Here is a 21,188-nt window from a genome sequence, read left to right on the forward strand (position 1 = left end):
ATATAATCTGTCATAATTTATTTTTATTTTAAAATAAATTTAACAAATCAGTTTGTAAAACTACTTTTATATAATCTCTTTATGCTATGACAGTCCTCATTTGAAAAATAATTCATGAGAAAAAAAAATAAAAGAAGTTAACATTGCTAATTTGCTACCAGATCCATGATAAGCAAAGGATACATCCATCCATTGTTTTCTCTTATGATGCTAAATTGAGAGGAAAAAATAACGAGTTATAATTTACCCCCATACCCCCACATATAAAATAATTAAAATATATCATATCAAGTGTGACTCATAATAACAAAATTTAGAATGAAGATCAGTACTCTCTCTATATATATCATCTTGAATCATAAAACGTATTTGAGACAATCTAGATCTATAAATTATCGATTAGAAGTTATGAGTTGTAAATAAAATTAAATCTATTTTAAGTGACTATTATTTAATATATAATATATAAAATAATTAAAATACATCATCCCAAGTGTGATTCGTGATAACAAAATTTAAAATGAAGATCAGTACCGTTATCTATATATATCTTCTTGAATCATAAAAAGTAATCGAGATAATTTTGATTTAAAAATTATCGGTTAGAAGTTAAGCAAATACACGAAGGGTTAGTTTGGCACCTGAGATCAGGATTGCTCTCTCTTTATATATATAATCTTAAATCATAAAACCGTATTTGAGACAATCTTGATCCAAAAATTATCGGTTAGAAGTTATGAGTTGTAAATAAAATTAAATCTATTTTAAGTGACTATTATTTAATATATAATATATAAAATAATTAAAATACATCATCCCAAATATGATTCGTGATAACAAAATTTAAAATAAAGATCAATACCGTTATTTATATATATCTTCTTGAATCATAAAAAGTATTCGAGATAATCTTGATTTAAAAATTATCAGTTAGAAGTTATGCAAATACACGAAAGATTGGTTTGGCACTTGAGATCAGGACTGCTCTCTCTCTCAATATATCATCTTGAATCATAAAACCGTATTTGAGACAACCTTGATCTAAAAATAATCGGTTAGAAGTTATGCAAAATACAACTTTTTAAGGAAGCAAAAACTTCGGGAAGGAGATCGAAGGATAGAATTGATTTTCCCGCCTAAGATTAGAAAGTGAGGGCATAATATTCCATAGAAGAAGGAATATTTTACCTTTTCATCGGTATAATCATTAACGCCACTCACCTAATAACTTCTTGCCCCAACATCTCTTTATTAATATATTTATTTTTATTTTTATTTTTTAATATATTTATATTTATTAAATAAAAAATCATTCTCTTGTGATTTTTTTTTTTATCATTATGTTACGTGCAAACACCTAAGTCTCGATGTCTTCTCTCTTGTTTTTCGGTGAATCATATGAGATGAGCTGTATTTCTTTTTTATGAAAATCACGTTCTTATCGAAAGAGTTTGATAGTCTGATGATATATGATTTGATTTTTTAAATAAAAAATTTAAATTCGAAAACTCCCAACCCACTGTATTAAAAAAGAAAGAAAATCACACACTTTTTATTTTATTTTCATCTTTATCATTTCCTTCCATCCAAATTCGTTTAAACATCAATTTCTGTTTTCATGACATTTATACTACGTTGTAGCTAAGGACAAAAATATATACAAAAATAATAAAACATTAAATTTGGGCGAGATCTTTGCATCTAAGATGTGATCAAGGGCCTTCCTTTCTCATCCGACCATCTTAAAATTGTGTTTAATTTAAATAAGGAAAAATCTACATACCACAATCATATCCAACATCTATCTTATCATGATGATTAGATAATATTTTTAAATTTTTAAATTTTTTTTAAAATAATAAAAAATAATTTAAAAATAATAAATATCACACATTTTATATAGGAGAGTAAAAATAAAATAGAGGTGTGATTTGCAACATTACGCTTTCGATAATTATTTATTTGTTTTATTATGTATTAAATGGGTAGTAAAACTCTTTTTTTATGGACGCACGACAAGAATATAAGATGCGTAACACCAGATAATTCCCACGAGTCAGTTCTTCATAATAAATGGTTGGTTCTCGCTCTAACGGGCTGACATTTCTCAATTCCCAATGAAAATGCTCTTAGTGGGAACCAACAGAGACAACGCTTCGACGCATTGTTAATTGCAGAGAGACAGAGAGACAGAGAGACAGTCTGTGGGAGAGATTATAGCAACGACGACGGATATGGGGTTGACCGGAGACCGTTCAGCCAGAGAATCGGAAGACGGCGACAGCGAATGTGCCGGTGGTGGTCGTATTGTGGTGGTGGGGGTCAAGTTGGACCCGCGTAGCCGGGAATTGCTCACGTGGGCTCTGGTCAAGGTGGCACAGCCTGGCGACCATGTCATTGCCCTTCACGTCCTAGATACCCTTACCGGTGAGTTCCACTCTCTCTCCACCCGCTCTCTCTCTCTCTCTCTCTCTCTCCCCCCCCCCCCTCCCTCCCTGTAGGTTTTGCTGAGTTGGGTTGGATTGACATTGACGCCAAATTTGTGTTTTTTCCCCTTATGTTGGTTGTTTCGGTTGTAGAGGGCACAGCGTCGCTTATCTCGCTCGTGAAGACGTTTGATTCCGTGCTCTCCGTGTACGAAGGCTTCTGCAACTTAAAGCAGGTCCGATTCCACTCTCACATTGTCGATTTTTACACTCGTTTTTTGTCTCTGTGTTTGGTTGCTGAGAGAACGCAGGACAGAAGGTCAATACGTTTTCTCGGTAAACAAACAGAGTTGGTGATTATTATTTTTTAATCTGAATTTCGGATTTTTAGTTGGTGGGGTTGAGGATGCTGAATTGGGTGGAATGTGCAGGTTGATCTGAAGCTGAAGGTCTGTAGAGGTTCGACGGTCCAGAAAAATATTGTCAGGGAGGCGAAATTGTACGGTGCGGCAACGGTGGTTGTGGGAACTTCTAAAACACATCAAACAATCAGATCATCGGCCTCGGTCGCCAAGTACTGCGCCAGGAAATTGTCCAAATATTTTGCCGTTTTCGCCGTTGAAAATGGCAAAGTTGTGTTCCAGAGAGTGGCAACTTCTAGTAACGCCAATAAATTGCGAGGTCGTAATTTACATTTATATATATATAAATAGTATACTATGTGCGTATGTATGTATTTTGTGTCAAGATTAATGCTCATATATGTTTATATTTCAAATTGATATAAAAGTAATTTTTGTTTTTTGTGTTTGGTTTAGTTTTCTTGTGTGGAAGAAATAATAATTTGCAATGAACTGTGGGTAATTGAGTAGTAACTAGGTAAGATTGTAGAACTAAATAATACGATGATGGCGCAGGAGGAGTAAATTTGAGCGAGGGTCCCGGGAGTGTGGAAAAATCCAGCGCGGTTCTGAAGAAGAAGAGCCCAAAGGAGAATTGCTCGAGTTGTGCATCGAATTGTCTATTGCCGGAGAATTGTGGAATCCAATCTACGGAAGAGTTGCCCGGAGATGGTGTCCAGGACCATTCGTTGGCTTTGGTACCGTACCAATCAACTGAGGCCGATGCAAATTCAAGTTCTGTTGTTGTCCAGGACTCACCGGGTTTGAGATCTGGGTGGTCAATTCTTCGGCGGATGTTTCTACCCAAGCGGCAATATGTGGAGAAATCTGCGAAAAGGACTTCTGTGTTTCAGTGGGTATCGAGATTACCAAGCTGGCATTCTTCAGCTGTGGTGTATCCTGATCAGAAGAAGAGTACTTATGATCAGGATGATGATAATTATTCTTCACTTGACGAAGAGAGTGGTGCAATTGTGCCATTCGGATCTGTTGCTGTGTGTCCTCCTCTTTCCCCTTGCAATGCCATGGGTAGTCTTCCTAAAGAATTGTTGGGTTTACATGAGAAATACTCATCCATCTGCAGGCTGTTTACCTACCAGGAACTCTCGTCGGCAACCTCTAGTTTCATGCCTGGTTTGTATGCTTTCCTTATTTATGGACCTGGTTACAAGTTTCCCTTAAATTTCCGAGTTTCTCTAATAAAGTCTGATTTGTATCTTTCAGAGAATATGGTTGGTAAGGGTGGTAGTAGTTATGTTTACAAAGGGTGTCTTCCTGATGGCAAGGAGTTGGCAGTTAAAATTTTGAAGCCATCTGAAGATGTTCTCTCAGAGTTCGTTCAGGAAATTGAGATCATCACAACTTTACATCATAAGAACATAATATCTCTTTTTGGTTTCTGTTTTGAGGACAACAACTTGCTATTGGTCTACGATTTTCTTTCAAGAGGAAGCCTAGAAGAGAACCTTCATGGTAAACTGTTTTTTGGGTTCATCTGCTTGGAACAAGAGAGAAAATTATGTTGTATTCCCCCTATTTTTTTCTCTTTTATTTTTGATTAATTGTAGGTACTCTCTGATTTAGGTAGTAAGAAGGGTGGAAAAGCATTTGGTTTGCAAGAGAGATTTAACGTGGCCATGGGAGTCGCTGAGGCGTTGGACTTTTTACACAACGGCTGTGTGGAACCTGTGATCCATAGGGACGTGAAATCCTCCAATATCCTTCTTTCTGTTGATTTTGAGCCACAGGTACTTTGATTCTGTAACTTCCAATCTTTCCGTGACATTGTATGAATCTTTTTGTGCTCATGTCCCTTCATCGTGCTTCTCCAGCTCTCAGATTTTGGACTTGCTAGTTGGGCTTCAGCGTCATCCCATATTACTTGTACTGATGTTGCAGGAACCTTTGGGTGTGTGATCTGTTCCCCGGTTCCTATTTTTCTCTTATTTTACCTTTATGTCTAACACTCACTTTTGTGGCAGTTACTTGGCCCCGGAATACTTTATGCATGGCAAAGTGAGTGACAAAATTGATGTCTTTGCATTTGGCGTTGTACTTCTTGAGCTTCTTTCAGGTAGAAAGCCAATTAACAGAACACATCCAAAGGGTCAGGAGAGCCTAGTAATGTGGGTAAGTTCTTCCCTCTGTGTGAAAAACTGCGTTTTCAGGAATACTGCTAATTGCGTTTCTGAATTTTTGTACCCAAAAAAGAAAGAACAGCTCTGAATTAGAAACAAGCTCACCTTTTATTTTGTTTGTTTCTGTTCTGAAAATACTCGACTTATCAAATAATGTGGTTGATGTGATATTTAGGCACGGCCAATTTTGAACAGTGGGAAGTTTTCCCAATTGCTAGATCCAAGCTTGGAAAACGGCTATGACAATGATCAGATTGAGAGGATGGTTTTGGCTGCAACCCTTTGCATTAGACGTGAACCTAGATTACGGCCTCAAATAAGCCTTGTAAATTTCCTGAATACTGCAATTTCCCATTCCTAATGACGGTGTCTTCATGTTGAAATGTCCTGAATCTACTTGTTTATTTATCAATTTTTTTTTCTTTGCCACAGGTTTTAAAGCTTCTTCAAGGCGATGAGGAAGTAACAAGGTGGGCAAAGCAGCAACTCTGTACATCAGAAGAAGTTGACGTTTTAGATGGAGAATCATTTGTTGCTAACATCCAGTCCCATCTTAGTGTTGCGCTGCTAGACGTTGAGGATGATTCACATTCTAGTAGTAGCAGTGAGCAGAGTATCTCAATAGAAGACTATCTGAAAGCAAGATGGAGCCGCTCATCTAGCTTTGACTAAGTTTATCTGCAGAGGATTGCAATTATGCAAGCAGACATTGTTATTTTTCTGCATCCTGTTTCTTTTATCCCTTTTGTATATGCCTCAAGTGTTTTGTATTTCCAATTTTTAGTTCAGTCACTTATGACTGGGTCTTGGAAGAGGAGGTTCTTTGCAAGAGGTTTGGCCCCCTCCTGGACTTGGTGGTTATGTCACAATCCTTGTCTCTTTGAGCTGCGATAAACGTAAAGTGAGCATATATTACTTTTCATTGCGTTCATGTAAAGTGGTGAACAATTGGATCTTTGTGCAGCTCCCTAGCTAGCTTCTCTCATGATCTTCTGTTACATGACTTTTTCTACTCTTTTTTTCTATCTGATGTTGTGAGCCTCATTTGATTGAGTTCCTCTGCTGAAGTGCAGAGTTGGGAACCCTTTATTCATTGCGTATGCTTTTCCACCTCCCTTAATATTCTTCTTTTGGATTCCTTCCCCACAAATGTGTTTTCGGGTTAAAGCTCTGTATCTCTAAAAGGTGGCCACTGGCCATGGTAACTTTCCTGACCACCCATGGGCCATCACAAATAATATTGATTTGGGAAATTAACTAAATTTGTTGCCAGATATGGTGTTTAGGTATGTCTTTTTCTACCTAAAATGTAAATGTATGGGGAGTCGGTAATCATCATTTTCATTATGGATATCACATTTTCCCCATCCAACATTTTTTCTTCCATGGCAAAATCCACGTTCCCATATGCTTACATTGTTAAATGAGAACTGCTACAGATATAAAAAGATTATACAAAGTACACCTATAAATTGACGTGACTTCATAAAATTTGTTAGATCTATTTTATAATAAAAGTGAAATATCACATCAAGTCACATCAATTTGTTAGTTTACTTTTATATAATTCTTTTGTGACTAAAGTATTTTTCTTATTAAATATAAAACTACTTGTTACACTTCCACGCAACATCTTCGTGTTGACGAATTGAGGGAGGTGTCCCGTTAAGATATTGCCACATCAACAATTTAAGAACTTGATTTTCTAGTTAATTTGTTATCCATTATTATGAAAAGAGTTCTTCTATACACCTACATCTGTTTCTCATATTCCACACGAAGCGTGATGTGGCATTTCTATTTTCTTTTTTAATAAAATAAACATGCGTTTTGTTAAACCTAAATAGTCCAAATCCCCTTTCCAATTTATTTTCCCTCTCCCTACCCCCACGCCCACATTCTTCCTCCGCTAGGCCGCATCTTCTTCCTCTGCCAGCGACCTCTTCACGTTTGCCACCGTCTGGGACCACCAACGAGAACCTAGCCAAGACAGACCCACCGCCATGTCAGCTCGCATCCATGAATCTTCTCCTCCACATTTAACGTCACAAGTTTTTACTTTTTTTTATTTATTTATTTTTTTTTTCTGTTTTATAATCTTTGAGCCATTTTCATTTTTCTTATGATCTACAATCTCGTTTTTATGTTTTTCTTTCAACTCACACAGGCATTTAGCTCGCTTCCAGATTAGTGCTTGTTGTTCGATTCTATGTGTGACTCTCATTTGAGAGACTTATTGCCCTTTGTCAATTCTTGCTTGAATAAGACTTTTCTAGAAATGTTTTAAAACAAAAAAAAAAAAAAAACAAATATTGATTTGGAAACAAAAGAAAAAAAAAAAATGTAGCCGGGGATGGTGCTGCCATGCTTCTTTTATGAGTTTTCTACTTTATTTGGGCATACTTTAATACTCCAATAAATACTCCAGGCTAATGTCACTAAGTCAGGTGCCATACAGGGATGAATGATTGTAAGACTTTGTAATGCAACGGTGAATTGAATGTTGATGCTGTTGAGTCCACAATGAATTTTAACACTGCTTATCATTGAATTTTAAAGTTTGGGTTTTTCTTTTCTTTTGTTTTTTTTTTTGACTACTAGAATTTGAATTTTATGAACTGTCACTTCTTTGAGTTATTACTCGGTGCATATTTTTTTTAGTGTGTTTGTTTTCCATCTCTTGTATAATCATCATGTAAAATGTAAGCATTGAAATTGGCTATCGCAAGCTCATTTGATTAATTTTTACTCTTTTATCTATATATTTGATAAGTTTCATTTCTCGATCTGTTTGTGAACTTGGAACTTGGGGTGTTAGTGCATGATAATTTTTTTTATATGCTGTGTAAGAGTGGGAATTGCATTAAATGCCAATTGGGTTGCACATATGAGTGCCATTGCGAGCTGAAACAACCACCCTAAGTCCACTGTAATTCATACCTATTAATTCATATGAGTGCCATTTCTACATGTATGAATAAACATGCAGTGCAGGGATAGAATTATAGAATTGCATTGGATAGAAAGCAGCGAAAAAGCCAGCCAAATATACAAATAGGGTTGAATACATAATTGAGCTACTGAGTGCAAAATGCAGGATCTACTATTTGACAAATAAAAAAAAAAATAGACAAGAGAAAAAGAGAGAAGTAGCGTACTCAATTGTGGAATGATTTATGCTTTTAAAGTATTCAACCACCATGCTTTTAAACTGAAGAATTTAAGTTCTAGATTTAATTTAAAGATTTATGTTTAACAACTATGCTTTTAGCATACTTAATTGTGGAATGATTTATGTTTTTTTGTTTAGTAACTTTGTCCTAAAAACTCAGTTGAAATAGTGGAATGGATAAAGAGGAAGATGAAAAGGCACATACGCCTTCTACCTCAATTCCACCTACTCAGGTATGAAACATATTGATAATTTGGAAATATCGTTGTGTCCGATATTGCCATTTAGTTAAATGTTTTTTTTATACATAGTTAAATGTTTTTCTTTTATTTGTATATTATAAGGATCGGCACCTACGCCTTCTATATCAATTTCATCGACTCAGGTATGAAATATATCTCTTGAATCAACAATTTCATCGATTTCCCTGAATCAACAATTTCATTCTTCTCATCTTCTATAGCAAGGGAAATCAATTTCAAACTAATTTGATAAAAAGGAACAGCATATTTCTTTTACTATAAATTTGAAAAGGAGAAAAGGCATAAATCAAATTAGTTGCCATAAATCAAATGGCTATATCTCTTGAACTATCCATGAAGGCATAAATCAAATCCGTATTGATTTAGAACAATACAAAATGGAGAAGCCTTATAAGAAGTCCAAGGAAAATAGAAATAGGAAATGCAATGTGTGCATAAATAGTAAAAATGGCCTGGATGCCTAAAATGAATTTGCGAGACCCAGACCTGTAGCACAAGAAAAGCATAAGAAAATCATGACTAGGAACGTCAGGAGGCTAGCCTAAAGGAGACTAAAAGTAATAAACCAAAGCTTAAAGTTCTGAGCCAAACTACAAGAAACATAGTTTCTTCTCATGCAAAATGTATTTATAACACAATCAAGCTTCAAAGCCTAAAGCTTCAAAACCAAAGCTTCTACATGCAAAATAATGGTGGACGTGCTCAAAGCTGACACTTTTAGTACCTAGTGGCGTTATCAATCCATATCCTTACATATTTCCATAGCCCATATTACAATCACCATAACAATGAGATTACACAGCATTTAAAAAATTACCCAAATCGCCTTTGTGAAGAACAGCGGCAGGAAGCTTCTCTTGGGATTGAGATATGTGATTTTTCTGGAGATTGAGCTCAGTTTGTCATCGCGGCTTTGGGAGTCCAGCTCCATCGAGTTGCCTTCGTGGTAGTGGTAGTCAAGGTCTTGAGAGAGGGATTTCTGAAGGGAGGTTGTGGTAGTCTGATTAATTCAAGGAGGGAGAGAATTGGGAAAGGGAGTGTCGGGGAGGAAGAGGCAAGAGATGGTGAGTTGATTCAGGGAGGGAGAGACGAGAGAGGGAGTGTCGGGGAGGAAGGAGAGGGATGAACGAGAAGGGAAATGAGGAGAGCTTTGAGATGGTGATTTCGAATTTCGAATTGGACTGGAGGAAGAAGTGAGGTTTGCTAGGTGGCGTGTGATCAGTAGAACCGGACTATGAATAGAGTTTTCCTTTATGAAAAATATAAACAAAATTGATGAAAATAAACAAACTCTTCAGCTGTTGGTCTCAAGTTTTTCATTTTTTTAATTTTTGGCGATTGATGCTACATCCCCACAGATTAGGATTGTCCTAGTTATCAAAATAACTGCCACATGATTATCTTGTCAATCTAGTGGTTATCTTAATTTCTTTAATTTCTATTAAAAATCTTCGTCCTACTTTCTCAGGAGTTGGTCGAGATCAGACTCTCTAGTTTCCTCGAGTTTTCTGCCAATCTATGCGTAATGAGTCTTACCCACTTGAATGAGTGCTGCTTGCCATCCCATAAATTAGGCTTCCCTTTAAATAAACAGAAAAGGCCAACAATTGTAGGAAAAAAAAAAGTGTTGGGTTCATACAAAGCGAAATAAAAACCAACTGTCGTTAATATTCTTCTGTTCTTCGGCTTCATCTAAGGCCCTATCAGTATGAGTTGCTCCCAATGAATTCTCTCACAGCCTCAGCATATTGTTTTGGCTATCTTCTCGTTCCCTCTGCACTTTTGACTTGAATCGCGTACTCCTCCATGGTGCAGTCATTCATGACTTGTTGGCCTAGCATGACTTCATAATTGAAATCTGCTTATATTACTCAGACTGCACACTGCACCGGTAACTTGGGCGTTTGGAATCAGCTTCACCATTCCATTTATTGCAGTCTCCACCGTAATACCCCCTCTCACATCTTGGGTGGTTGTGATGCTCCTTGAATCGGCATCTCTTTCTTCGTACATTCAATCCATGGACAATGGCAAGAACCCAAGGCCAGCAAATTGATTGTGATTGAAAGGTGAAGTTGAGGCCAAGCATCAACCTGTTATAATCATGGCAAATAACGCTCAAATTCATATAACTGCATTTTCAGATACTGAATGGGCTGATAACCCTGTCCCGCCAAAGAGGGGGTGTGAAGCATAAGAGGGAAAAAAAGGCTCAAGCTTTGCAAACAAAGTTACATGATAAGCACATTAACTGGTGCAGACATCTCCACAGACTCATTATAAACTTCTACAAAAATTAAAAATAAAAGAAAAACAATCAATTGCATCTGGTGGTCAGTAGCTAATTGAAAGCTTAAGAGTGGCAATTCTAATTTTGCTCGATCCAAAATAAGGGGTCTCCTATATTTCTTGTAATTAGTATGAATTTCATTCAAGTATAGGCTTGGTTTGGATAGAGAGATGCTTCCATCTCATCCCATCTCATCTCAATATCCAAACACCACAAACACCAACACTTTTCAATTTCAAATCGTCAACTTTTATATCTAATCATTACCTAATTATTACAACTTTCATAAACTTCCAAACAAAACACAAAAAATGATTCAGTTTTTTCAAATCCCAAAACAAAAATAATATTAAAAAAAATATATTATAATAATATTTTAACTTTATAATATTTTTATTCAATTTTTTCACTCTTATTTTCCAAAACCCCATAAAAAAATTTAACTTAACAATTTCTAACTCATCTCATCTCATCTCAAATATTTTACTACTATTTACAAATCATCTCAACTCATCTCATCTCAACTCAGTATCCAAACCGAGCCGTACACTAAAAACATAAAGCATATGAATGAATAGGAAGGCCTAGGATGGAGATCATAAGATTAATGAATCAGGCAGATTTGAATCACAATACATGCAATTTATGGTGCTTCCTTGTGCAAATATACATAAGAATCAACTTATACACGCTATTCAGTCATGAGACAGAGAGAGAGAGAGAGTAAAAAGAACACAATATAACTCCTAGTATGAGAACCTCGAACTGGATGCATTGGAAATATCTTTGTAGGCAGCAGCTGCTAGCACTGAAAGCCACTGGGAAAATTTTCAATTCTACTCACCACCAAAATTAGATTTATAAGAACATTCTGAGAACAAGTAATCAGTTCTCAGTTTCAAACGTAATTTGCTTTCCCACCAAGGAGAAAAAAGGTAAGGAAAAAGATAGAAGCAGCACTCCATACTTGAATCTGATAAGTACTAGAGAATTATCATTAACTTGTACCAATTGTCTGTGCATTTGTTTTTTCCCTCCCATTTGTTTCATTGGAATAGTAAGAGCTCATTTAGAAGAAACATTAGTTAACCCCTAGGGGTTGGCTCAAGTGGTAAAGACCTTGGGCTTTGGGGTATGCTCCACCCAGGTCTAAGGTTCAAATCCCCTTGGGTGCAAACAATTTCTAGGGGCTATCGGACATGGGGATTTTTCCCTTGAATTACCCTAGATAAACTTGCGGGAAATTCCTTACCGAGGGCCTGTGCACCCCCGGGATTAGTCGGGACGCTGTTCCTGGACACCCGGTGCCAATAAAAAAAAAGGAAAAAAGAAACATCAGTTCATCATGCATGGCATAGCTGACTTGGCCAAATCATTGGTTTATGTTCCAAGATTTACTAATCTTATAGTTGGTTAGCCGTAAGGGGGAGCTCAGCTGGTCCGGCCTTGGGTTTGCTCTCCAATGGCCACTAGTTCGAGTCCCCTTAGGGCCACTAGAGGTTTACTTGGTCGTTAACTTCAGGGCCCCATGGGATTAGTCGAGGTATGCGCAAGCAGGCCCATACACCCACGGTTATAAAAAAAAAAACAGCAATAGCAATCGGCATCAACTCTGAACCAATTTTGATGATTGAAGGCTTGGAGCACAATTATTACCACCGAAGTCATGAAAATATTGGGCGGATATAAATCAATTGCCAACATGCACTTGCCATGAATCATGTTTTCTATCTTACAATTACATTCCATTTCAAAAAATTAATACCTTATTATCCTACAACCAAATTCTAAACCGACTTTCCAATAATAAAACGTGAAAAAGGTCAGGATTACCTACTGATACGAACACTTGACTCAAATCCACAAATAAATGGTGCATCATCTCCTATACGGCTTCAAATGATAATTTTGGAATTCTGAACCGAATGTTATTGACTCTTCATCAAGTTTCTTCTTCAATCTTCTCCAAGTTCTCAACATATCAGATTGTATGAGGCCCTTGTAAAGTGTCTCAAAAGTAACCTTTCGAGGAAGAAACCCCCTCTCTATCATCTCCACAAAAAACTGGCACGCCTCTCTCCATTTCTGTTTCTCACATAACCCATGAATCAACATCGTGTATGAATCCAAATCCGGTCCAACCCCACTCTCTCTCATATCATTCCATATGTCTTTTACAGTCCCCATGCGATTCAACTTTAAAAACATACCCACTAATATGTTATATGTGTGCATACTGGGCGTACACAAACCTTCCTCCTTCATCTTCTTATACAACTTTAAAGCACTATCAGCATCCTTTCTCCCCCTATACTCCTTAAAGAAACAATTATAAGTAGCTGCAGACAAGCTAACCCCATTCCTCACCATTTCCCCAATCAAGTCCTCCGCGTCCTCAAGCCTCCCACAAGAACAAAGACACTTGACCACCGAAGTATATGTTGCCACACTTGGACAAATCCCTTTCTCCTTCATCAACGCCAACTTATCAAGCGACAACTCAGGCTTGTGCGACCGACTATACACATGAAGCACGATTGAAAAACTAGTCACATCTGGTTCAATCCCTCTCTCCCTCATTTCATCAAATACCTTCTCCGCATTCCTTATTGTCCTCTCAAACCTTTCCTCCGGGTGCAAACTTGCCCGCCGACATATCCCATTCAAAAACACATTGTACGTGACCACATTTGGCTCAATCCCTCTACCCATCATGTCCTTCAAAAACTTCTCGCCCATATCAATCCTACCAATTTTGCACCACCCATATATCAAAATGGTATACATCTTCGTATCCGGCAAAAACCCATGTTTCTTTTTGTTAAAAACCTCGGTTGCGACCTTAACAAACCCGTACTTGCAAAGGGTATCCAACAGAAAACAAAAATCTTCATCACTTGTCTTAGTTTGAGTAAAACCTTCAATGTCATCGAAAGCACGAATGGCTTGGCGTGTAAGACCTGCGGATATTAGTCTACGGATTAAGATCAAGAACGTGGTGGGAGTGGGGGAGAGGTTGCTTTGATCCATTTCGATAATAAGTTGCCAGGCTAGGTCGAACTGGCGGACTTTGGCTACAAGGTCAATGAGGAGGTGGTAGGAGGTGGGGGTGAGAGTTTGGGAAGGAAGGGACTTAGAATAGTTGAAAAGGGCGAAGGCAATCTTGGATGAGTGTTTGAGGCGGAGGAGGGTTTGATGGAGGAGGTGAGGGGTAAGAGCGATGCCGTGGAGCTGCAGAGAAGACTCCATGGCATGAAAGGGGTTATAGTGGTGGAGAAGGATCTTCGAGATCGATTCGGCATCGTTCGAGGGCTCGAGGGTGGGGAGGTAGAGAGACGAGAATGGGCGAACTTGGAGTCGGAGGGAAAGGAAGCGAGTTTGAAGCATCATCCTTAACGCCATTGACGGCTGGTTTCTCTCTCACTCTCTCTATCTGACACATTCAGGGCAGGTTATGCAAACCATATTCTCGTTTCCAAACATCTTCGTATGATTAGAGCACTTCAATAGATTCTTCGACCTATAATTTAAAATGCATAATTAAAATTCATATTTTTTTTATTTTACATACTAACTTTAATAATATATTATATATCAGCTTATTTATTTTTTTTTATATTATTTAAATATTATACTTTTTAATCTATTTTATTCATTTTAAATATTTTCTCTAACTAACAATGATATTCTCATATATTTTGACATTTGTAATATCTCCTTATCTACAATATCATATAATTATGTCATATTTTAAATTAATATAAATTTATAAACTAAACCAAAATATAAATTAGTATTATTGATTTTACAAAATGAAATAAATAGTATCAGAAAATCTAAAGTCATTAACGATCAAAATCATTTCATGCTTGGTCTGTTGGTCAGTCCGACATTTTAACAAGCATCTCTTATACGCAAGGGTCTACAGTCTAAATGTGAATAAAGAGAGTTAAGAAATGGGAAACTCAGCATGGAAGGAAGAGAAATTAATGAAAAATGTTTACAATAGAATGCCCTCTACATCTAGAGAGATTTCCTGTAATAGAATATAAAAGTATTTTTACAATAGAAGATGCACTTTTGAGAATATTTTTTTATATTTTGAAAAAAAAAAAATATTATAAAGGATCTATTTGGAGTACTCTTAGTGGTGTACACAAAGTAAGTAGGGCTATAAAGACGTCCGGATAATAGATTTTTAAAAAATATATATATATTTAACATTTTCTTTTTCATATTTAGAAAGAGTGATGCTATACAATAGTCCCAAATTTAACACATCCCCCCACACCTGAAGTAAAGAAAACAATAGAAATTGTGGAAATCGTCTAAAGCAAAATTCCGACAAAAAGTAAAAACCGTCTTCATAGACTCATATGAAACCCTAAGCCCCAAATTTAAAACCATCTTCATAAAATCACTGGCTTGTTAGAAACCTATTGCTGAAGAACTGAGAAGGAAGAATCGAGAATGTATAACACATCATTACCCTTTTTTTTTTTCCCCAAATGTCCATTGGCGCAAATTTTTTTGACTCTAGGGTTTTACATTTTGAATTAAAGTGTTATTCTTGCAAGAGAAATGACGTCAAAAATTATTGTTGTATGGTATATGTCTCCTTGAATCGGAACTATTAAAATACAGTATTGAAGGTTGGCATATGAGTCACTTGATCATAAAGGACGAACAAAATAATTTCTTTTTGATTGGGTAATAAACATTAACTGGATTAAGGGGAAAATCCATTTTTCTTTCGTCTTATCTCTCATGTATGCTTTTACTTTATAGCTGGCTCTCTTCGACAAACTTTCTTTCAATATGCTTTTAGCCTGTTTGGCTTCTGGATATTATATAAGAGCAACTTATGCTCCTTGATAAGCTAAGCTTCATTTCTTTCGAGTAATGTTACATACAGTTGTGGAATGCGCAAACGCCGTGCAGTCGCTTTGAAAAAAAGTGAGGTACACTATTAAAAATTTAATTTCTTTTCATGTGAATCCTATATTTATTCATTTTTTTTAAAGCGACTGCACGACACTTGCACACTCACGACTGCAAATATCATTTCTCTTTCTTTATTCATGGTATTCACTGCCACCCTAGCTTCTATTTTTGCCGAAACGTGAATGAGAAAGAGACTAATGACGTGAAAGAGAAGAGGGAAGGGGGAGAACGAGATGGGAGCAAAATGTGTAAAGGAGAAGGAGAAGGAGACGAGGGGAAAGGGGGAAAAGAGCACGGACGTATGGAAATCGATAAAAAAAACAAAAAACAAAACAACGAGAAGAAGAAGCATACTCAGATAAAGTTACGGCAAATCCAATTCTCGTTCTCCTAAATCCATACTTTCTCCCAGTTCATTTCGCAAATCACTTTCTTCTACTTCCAATTTGCTTATTACTTAATCTTTAGATCTCTCCCAGTTCACAAACCCGATTTCAATTCTTCCAAACCCAATTCGTAACTTCCTCCCAAGTTCCAGTTCACAAATTTCCAAATACCTCGAACAATTTGCAAACCCTTATACTTTTTTCTAGCTTTAGTTCTAGTGCTAACTGATACATTCAAGATTTTGTGGATGGCTGAAGATAAACCACCATTGTGTAATGTTATGGAATCTAACTTCTAATTTAATCCATAAAAAATTAGCTAAACAAATTATAAATACGAGTATGAATTGAAAAATACAAAAAAATATTTACAAAAAAATTTGTTTCTTTTGCTAGGAACGCAATTGCAGATTTCATAAATAAAATCTTCAAAAGCCATCAAAGTCAAACTTTGCAAATACAGGAAAACACACTTGTGGGACTGGTGTAGAGTGGGTTGAGCAAGTTGAGAAGAGTGAGAAAGCTGAGAAGGAGAGAGAGTTCCAACTCAGTAGCATTGTTGATGACGATTCTCAAAGGGTTTGTGGGGTTCAACCCACCCTTGACAAGTGAAAATCTCAATATTATTGCTCCCACCTAATCTGAGATGAAGAGGGAGAAAGAGAGGTTGAAGAAGAAGAGGGGATGGGCTCTGTTTATGAAATGTTGTCGTTTTATTAAAGTGACGTAAGCTACGATTACATCACGATTGCACATGGCGCTTGCCTTTAGCCTTTTTCTTAAACATAAGAGTAAAAAAAGAAAATTACATGTGCTTTAAGGGGTGTGTGAAATGTGAGGCTTATATCATTGGATTTAAATAGACAGTTCAGATGAGATGAGATGAGATGAGATGTTTTGAATAGTAGTTAAATAAAATATTGTTAGATATAATTTTTTAGTATTATTTTTATTTTAAGATTTGAAAAAGATGAATTGTTTATTATATTTTTGTATGAAAATTTAGAAAAGTTATAATGATGAGATGAGATGAGATGAAATAAGGAGGTTTGTGTATCCAAACATAGCCTTAGAATTATTGATTTAGAAATACAAGAATAAGACAATAAAAAAGTTATATCCCCTCCTAAGTTATTTTACAAATATTTGGTAAAAATATAATCTTCAGCATTTGATTTCGATAATCAAATACGTCGTGTACATGTGAAGTAAAAGTTGGCAATGAACATGAGAGGTTTGTGAAACTATTTTGTAAGAATGTTCTCATTTTTTTTTTCTTTTTATTTTTTCCTTCCATTTCTTGCTTTAAGCAGCTTAGTACAAAGTATATATTTTTCGACATAAAGTGATTTTTTAAATAGAAATAATTTAGCTACAAAAAGATCTTAAGAAAACAAATTTATAAATTGACGCAGTTTGAAATAGTATATTAAATTGTAAAGCTATTTTTATTGTAAAGTAAATTTAGGTTGAGTTTGGATGTTGAAGTGAGTTGAGTTGAGTTGAGTTGAGATGATAAAATATTGTTAGAATATTATTTTTTAATATTATTATTATTTTAGAATTTGAAAAAGTTGAATTATTTATTATATTTTATGTTGGAATTTGAAAAAATTGTAATGATGAATTGAGATAGGTTGATGATCCAAACGAAGCCTTAATGTATCATATGAAGTCATGATCACAATTTGTGAGTTTATTTTTATGAGATCTCTTTATAACCATAACACTTTTTTTTTAATATTTTCATAATAATTATTAGTGTTTGGTAGGGCACATGTAAATTGCAGATCAGCCTCAAAAGAGGAAAAAGGAGATAAACCCAAAAAGTGGGAGCTAGGGAGTTTTAAGAAAAACAATGGAGATCAGAAGGAGATCGAGGATAAAGAAAAGAAATGGCTTAGGTTTTCAAGAGTGTGGAGAGGATAGAGAGCAAAAGAAATCATACATTACAAATGATATTGTTGTAATTGATCTATATTTTCTTGCTATGATCAGTCATAGTACTGATACAGTATATAGACTTTATTTGAATTCCTCAATGCTTACAAGACTTTATTGTTAATAATATGAGGTTTTCTATTTATAAATAAATCTAAAAATGATATTATATATTACCATACTTTCACAAATTGATCACGTAACGACCTATGCATGGCACACGGTACAGATGGTACCAAAATCGTCAGTCCCAGTACTGGACACAATTTAATTTGGGGCAGCAAATGTAGACAAATTGTGACATTGATCGAGGGTCGTAATAGAGGAAATGAATTAAGAGAAATGATTTGTATATATAGTTTCAAGTTGGGCATGTCTCACCTAATTTCTTTTAAGAAAAATGAATTTTTTCACGTCAATTTTTGCACATTACTCTAAGGCTATTTAATTTGCATTAATACTCTACTTTACAATAATTAAGGAACGTACCATAATATTACACTCACACCAAAAACATACTAATTCTATCATGTGATAATTTTTAGAGTATTATAGATAAGTCTGTGAGCACAAGCATGCATGCATATTTTGACGTGTGATTATTCTTTGATCAAGAAACATTCTACTGATCAATTTTGTCCGGCCTATATCATACACCACACATTATTTTTTTTTTCCTTATCAAATATGTGGTGTATGGATGATGAGTAGAAAAATTCATTTAATTTAGTAAGAATTAAGAGAGAGAGAGAGAGAGAGAGAAAGAAGTGGCTTAATTTCTAGTGAGAAAATACATCAAATAATTAGTACGGCCGGCCCCATGCATGCAAGGGAAATCCTTCTTGCAAATTACAATCCAATTAATCTGATAAGAGAAAGCTTATATATCCACCGATTACTTCAACTAAGATACCAATGATAAGGCCAATGGTGCCATGATCTCACTCTCATGCAAATTGTTGCTTGGAAAAGCAGCTTGATGATGAACTACTAATTTACTTCCCAACCTTCCCAGTACAGGAAGCTTGAGCAGCCACAATTTTTTGACCTCCATCAGATATATTACGGCCTCCCCCTCCAGTTTCTGTGCCAAAGTGGGAGCTAACCCTAAATCCACATGAGCAGGAAATGGCTCGATATAAGAAGTTGAGGAACCAAAACAACCAAGGAAGGAAAACCAGTGTCACCCCAGCAATTGGAAGCAAAGAGGTGTATTGAGATTTGGGCAGGACCATGTACACAATAAGGCAGCCACCTCCGGCGACTATAGAGATGAATAAAACTGAGCAGACGAGCCATATGAATGCACTTTTGGTACCTGAATCGGTTGCAGACATCTGGATGCAGATCTGGCTGAGATAAAAGATTAAAACTTCGTGAAAGCTTGGATTGAGGTTAGTGTGTTTGTCTCCTGATGTCTCTGTAGTTGTGGGGAGTGGGTTGCACGTCCGGCTCTTCGACTCAATGTAGAAGGATTCTTTAAAGTACTGTACAATATAATATTGATCGTGATGGCCTTGAAATTTTGCATCTATTCTTGTATCAATGGAGGCAACGACAATTATTTAGTAACTGCTGAAAATGAACTGGCACATGACTCTGCATGTCTATGTGGTTGTATGGATTGAACATTATCTGATAGCACGCACTAGCACACTTGTAATTAATCAGGACAACTCTCTTTTTAGCCATAATCTTGGGTGACAAAGAAACACCCTGATCAGAGATTTCAGTTTGCCAAGAAGAATTAAACATTGTACGTGATCCAATTCGATTTGACAAAGAAATAGTATCCAATTCGATCCTCTGTGACGAACATGCATACCCGTGAAAATGAATTTAGGAATTCTACTTTCTCCAATCACAAGAGAACCCAATTTCCCGGCCATGAGTATATAAGAAAGATTGGTCATGAGAATTGATGAGTCAGGGCTTAAATTTGCCGTCCACTTTTACCAGTACCATGACAATGTGGATTTGGTACGTATTTGCTTGTAGTTTCAAGATCGATGCTGCAGGACACACGCACGGGGTCGCAAAAGCTGCAGTATCCGTCTGTAATCTGTGTGACCATGAAGACCGTATGTGTAGGTGTAGGTACACTCGAACTTATATTGTATCAAGAAACGGAATATTGGCTTCGAAGGTGAAAACTTCATGTTGACTGTTCATGAGGCCGGGAACTTCGTCTTTCAGATCATAAGCACATGATCCGAGGCAACCGTACGTGCTTGCATGAAGGTAGACCGGCATATTGCTTACCTATATATATATATATATATATATATATATATATATATATATGCGATCGATCAAGATGCCATTGATAAGGTTAATGGCATTTCGCTCTCATGTGAATCCACGGACGAGTCGTTGCTAGAATGGCTTGAAGATGAGTTACTTTTCTTCTGCTTCTTCTTCCCTTGTGAGCTGCCATGATCATCTTGCTTTTCCAATCCTAGGATTGCTTCGAATTGTGCCCGCCTTCTTGCATCACTTTCTGGAGACCTCACTGGTGGCCGCTCTACAGCTCTAGCCTCTATGGCCATATTATTATCCGCTGCATTCGCAACAATGGGACCACCAGCACCACCTCCTCCTGCTCCTCTTCCTCCTCCTCCATTGCGATCAATGCCAACGTCTCTAAATCCACAGGACGGAGAGACGACTCGATAAAAGCATGTGAGCATCCAGAACAACCAAGGAAGGCAAACGAATGCCACCCCAGCAAAGGGAAGCCAGGAAGCGTAAGGTGAATGAGGTTGCATTACATATAATGTAAGGCAGCCGCCTCTAGCAGCTATAGAGATAAATAAAACGCAAGTGATTAGCCATATGAACGTGCTTCCGGCCCTGGATCGGGTTCAGGCATTTGTGTCACACCGAGATATATAGGAGGGCGCTTTAACTACCTGGAATATTTATAAGATCAAATTCCTCTTTTTCATCCTCCATATTTCGTTTCGCTTGGATTAATCGTTTGTACGAGAAGAAGATTGGTTCAAGGTTAGAACAGAAGGGTCTTTGAGAATTGAGCTGGTATGTGAAGATCAGATTTTCAGATGGTGGACGTATTCAAAAGTTTGTTCACGTAAAATATGGCTTTGGTACGAAACAAACCTATGCACAGAATGGTGAGAGATCAGAGAGAGAGTTAATTCAGATTGGTGGTTGATGTCTAAATTGTTGTGCTGCAAGTCATGCAAAAGCATTACATGACATGGATC

General features: G+C 36.4%; 3 protein-coding genes across 4 annotated transcripts; 1 reads left to right on the forward strand and 2 right to left on the reverse strand.

The window, feature by feature from the left end:
• The first annotated feature begins 2,089 nt into the window (after positions 1-2,089).
• Positions 2,090-5,971, forward strand: LOC108996296 (calcium/calmodulin-regulated receptor-like kinase 2). Its single transcript, XM_018972110.2, has 10 exons — positions 2,090-2,427; positions 2,580-2,662; positions 2,858-3,107; positions 3,344-3,961; positions 4,052-4,300; positions 4,412-4,575; positions 4,660-4,736; positions 4,810-4,957; positions 5,141-5,290; positions 5,398-5,971. The coding sequence occupies exons 1-10, from the start codon at positions 2,235-2,237 to the stop codon at positions 5,635-5,637; spliced, it is 2,172 nt and encodes a 723-aa protein (XP_018827655.1). The 5' UTR covers positions 2,090-2,234; the 3' UTR covers positions 5,638-5,971.
• Positions 5,972-9,920: 3,949 nt separating this feature from the next.
• Positions 9,921-14,162, reverse strand: LOC108996297 (pentatricopeptide repeat-containing protein At2g13420, mitochondrial-like). Of its 2 annotated transcripts, none has more exons than XM_018972112.2 (2): positions 12,528-14,162; positions 9,921-10,493 (listed from the first exon to the last, which is right to left on the reverse strand). In XM_018972112.2, exon 1 carries the CDS (start codon positions 14,090-14,092, stop codon positions 12,569-12,571), a length of 1,524 nt encoding a protein of 507 aa, XP_018827657.1. In that variant the 5' UTR covers positions 14,093-14,162; the 3' UTR covers positions 9,921-10,493; positions 12,528-12,568. The 2 variants fall into 2 exon arrangements, with proteins under 2 accessions (XP_018827657.1, XP_018827656.1); XM_018972111.2 differs by having other exon boundaries at positions 12,524-14,162.
• A 6,111-nt stretch (positions 14,163-20,273) lies between these two features.
• LOC108996132 lies at positions 20,274-20,916 on the reverse strand. The gene is made up of 2 exons (XM_035689713.1): positions 20,874-20,916; positions 20,274-20,761 (listed from the first exon to the last, which is right to left on the reverse strand). The coding sequence occupies exons 1-2, from the start codon at positions 20,914-20,916 to the stop codon at positions 20,274-20,276; spliced, it is 531 nt and encodes a 176-aa protein (XP_035545606.1).
• Positions 20,917-21,188: the final 272 nt, after the last annotated feature.

Source organism: Juglans regia, chromosome 1, assembly GCF_001411555.2.
Source record: "Juglans regia cultivar Chandler chromosome 1, Walnut 2.0, whole genome shotgun sequence".
In the NCBI taxonomy this organism is placed as follows: Eukaryota; Viridiplantae; Streptophyta; class Magnoliopsida; order Fagales; family Juglandaceae; genus Juglans; species Juglans regia.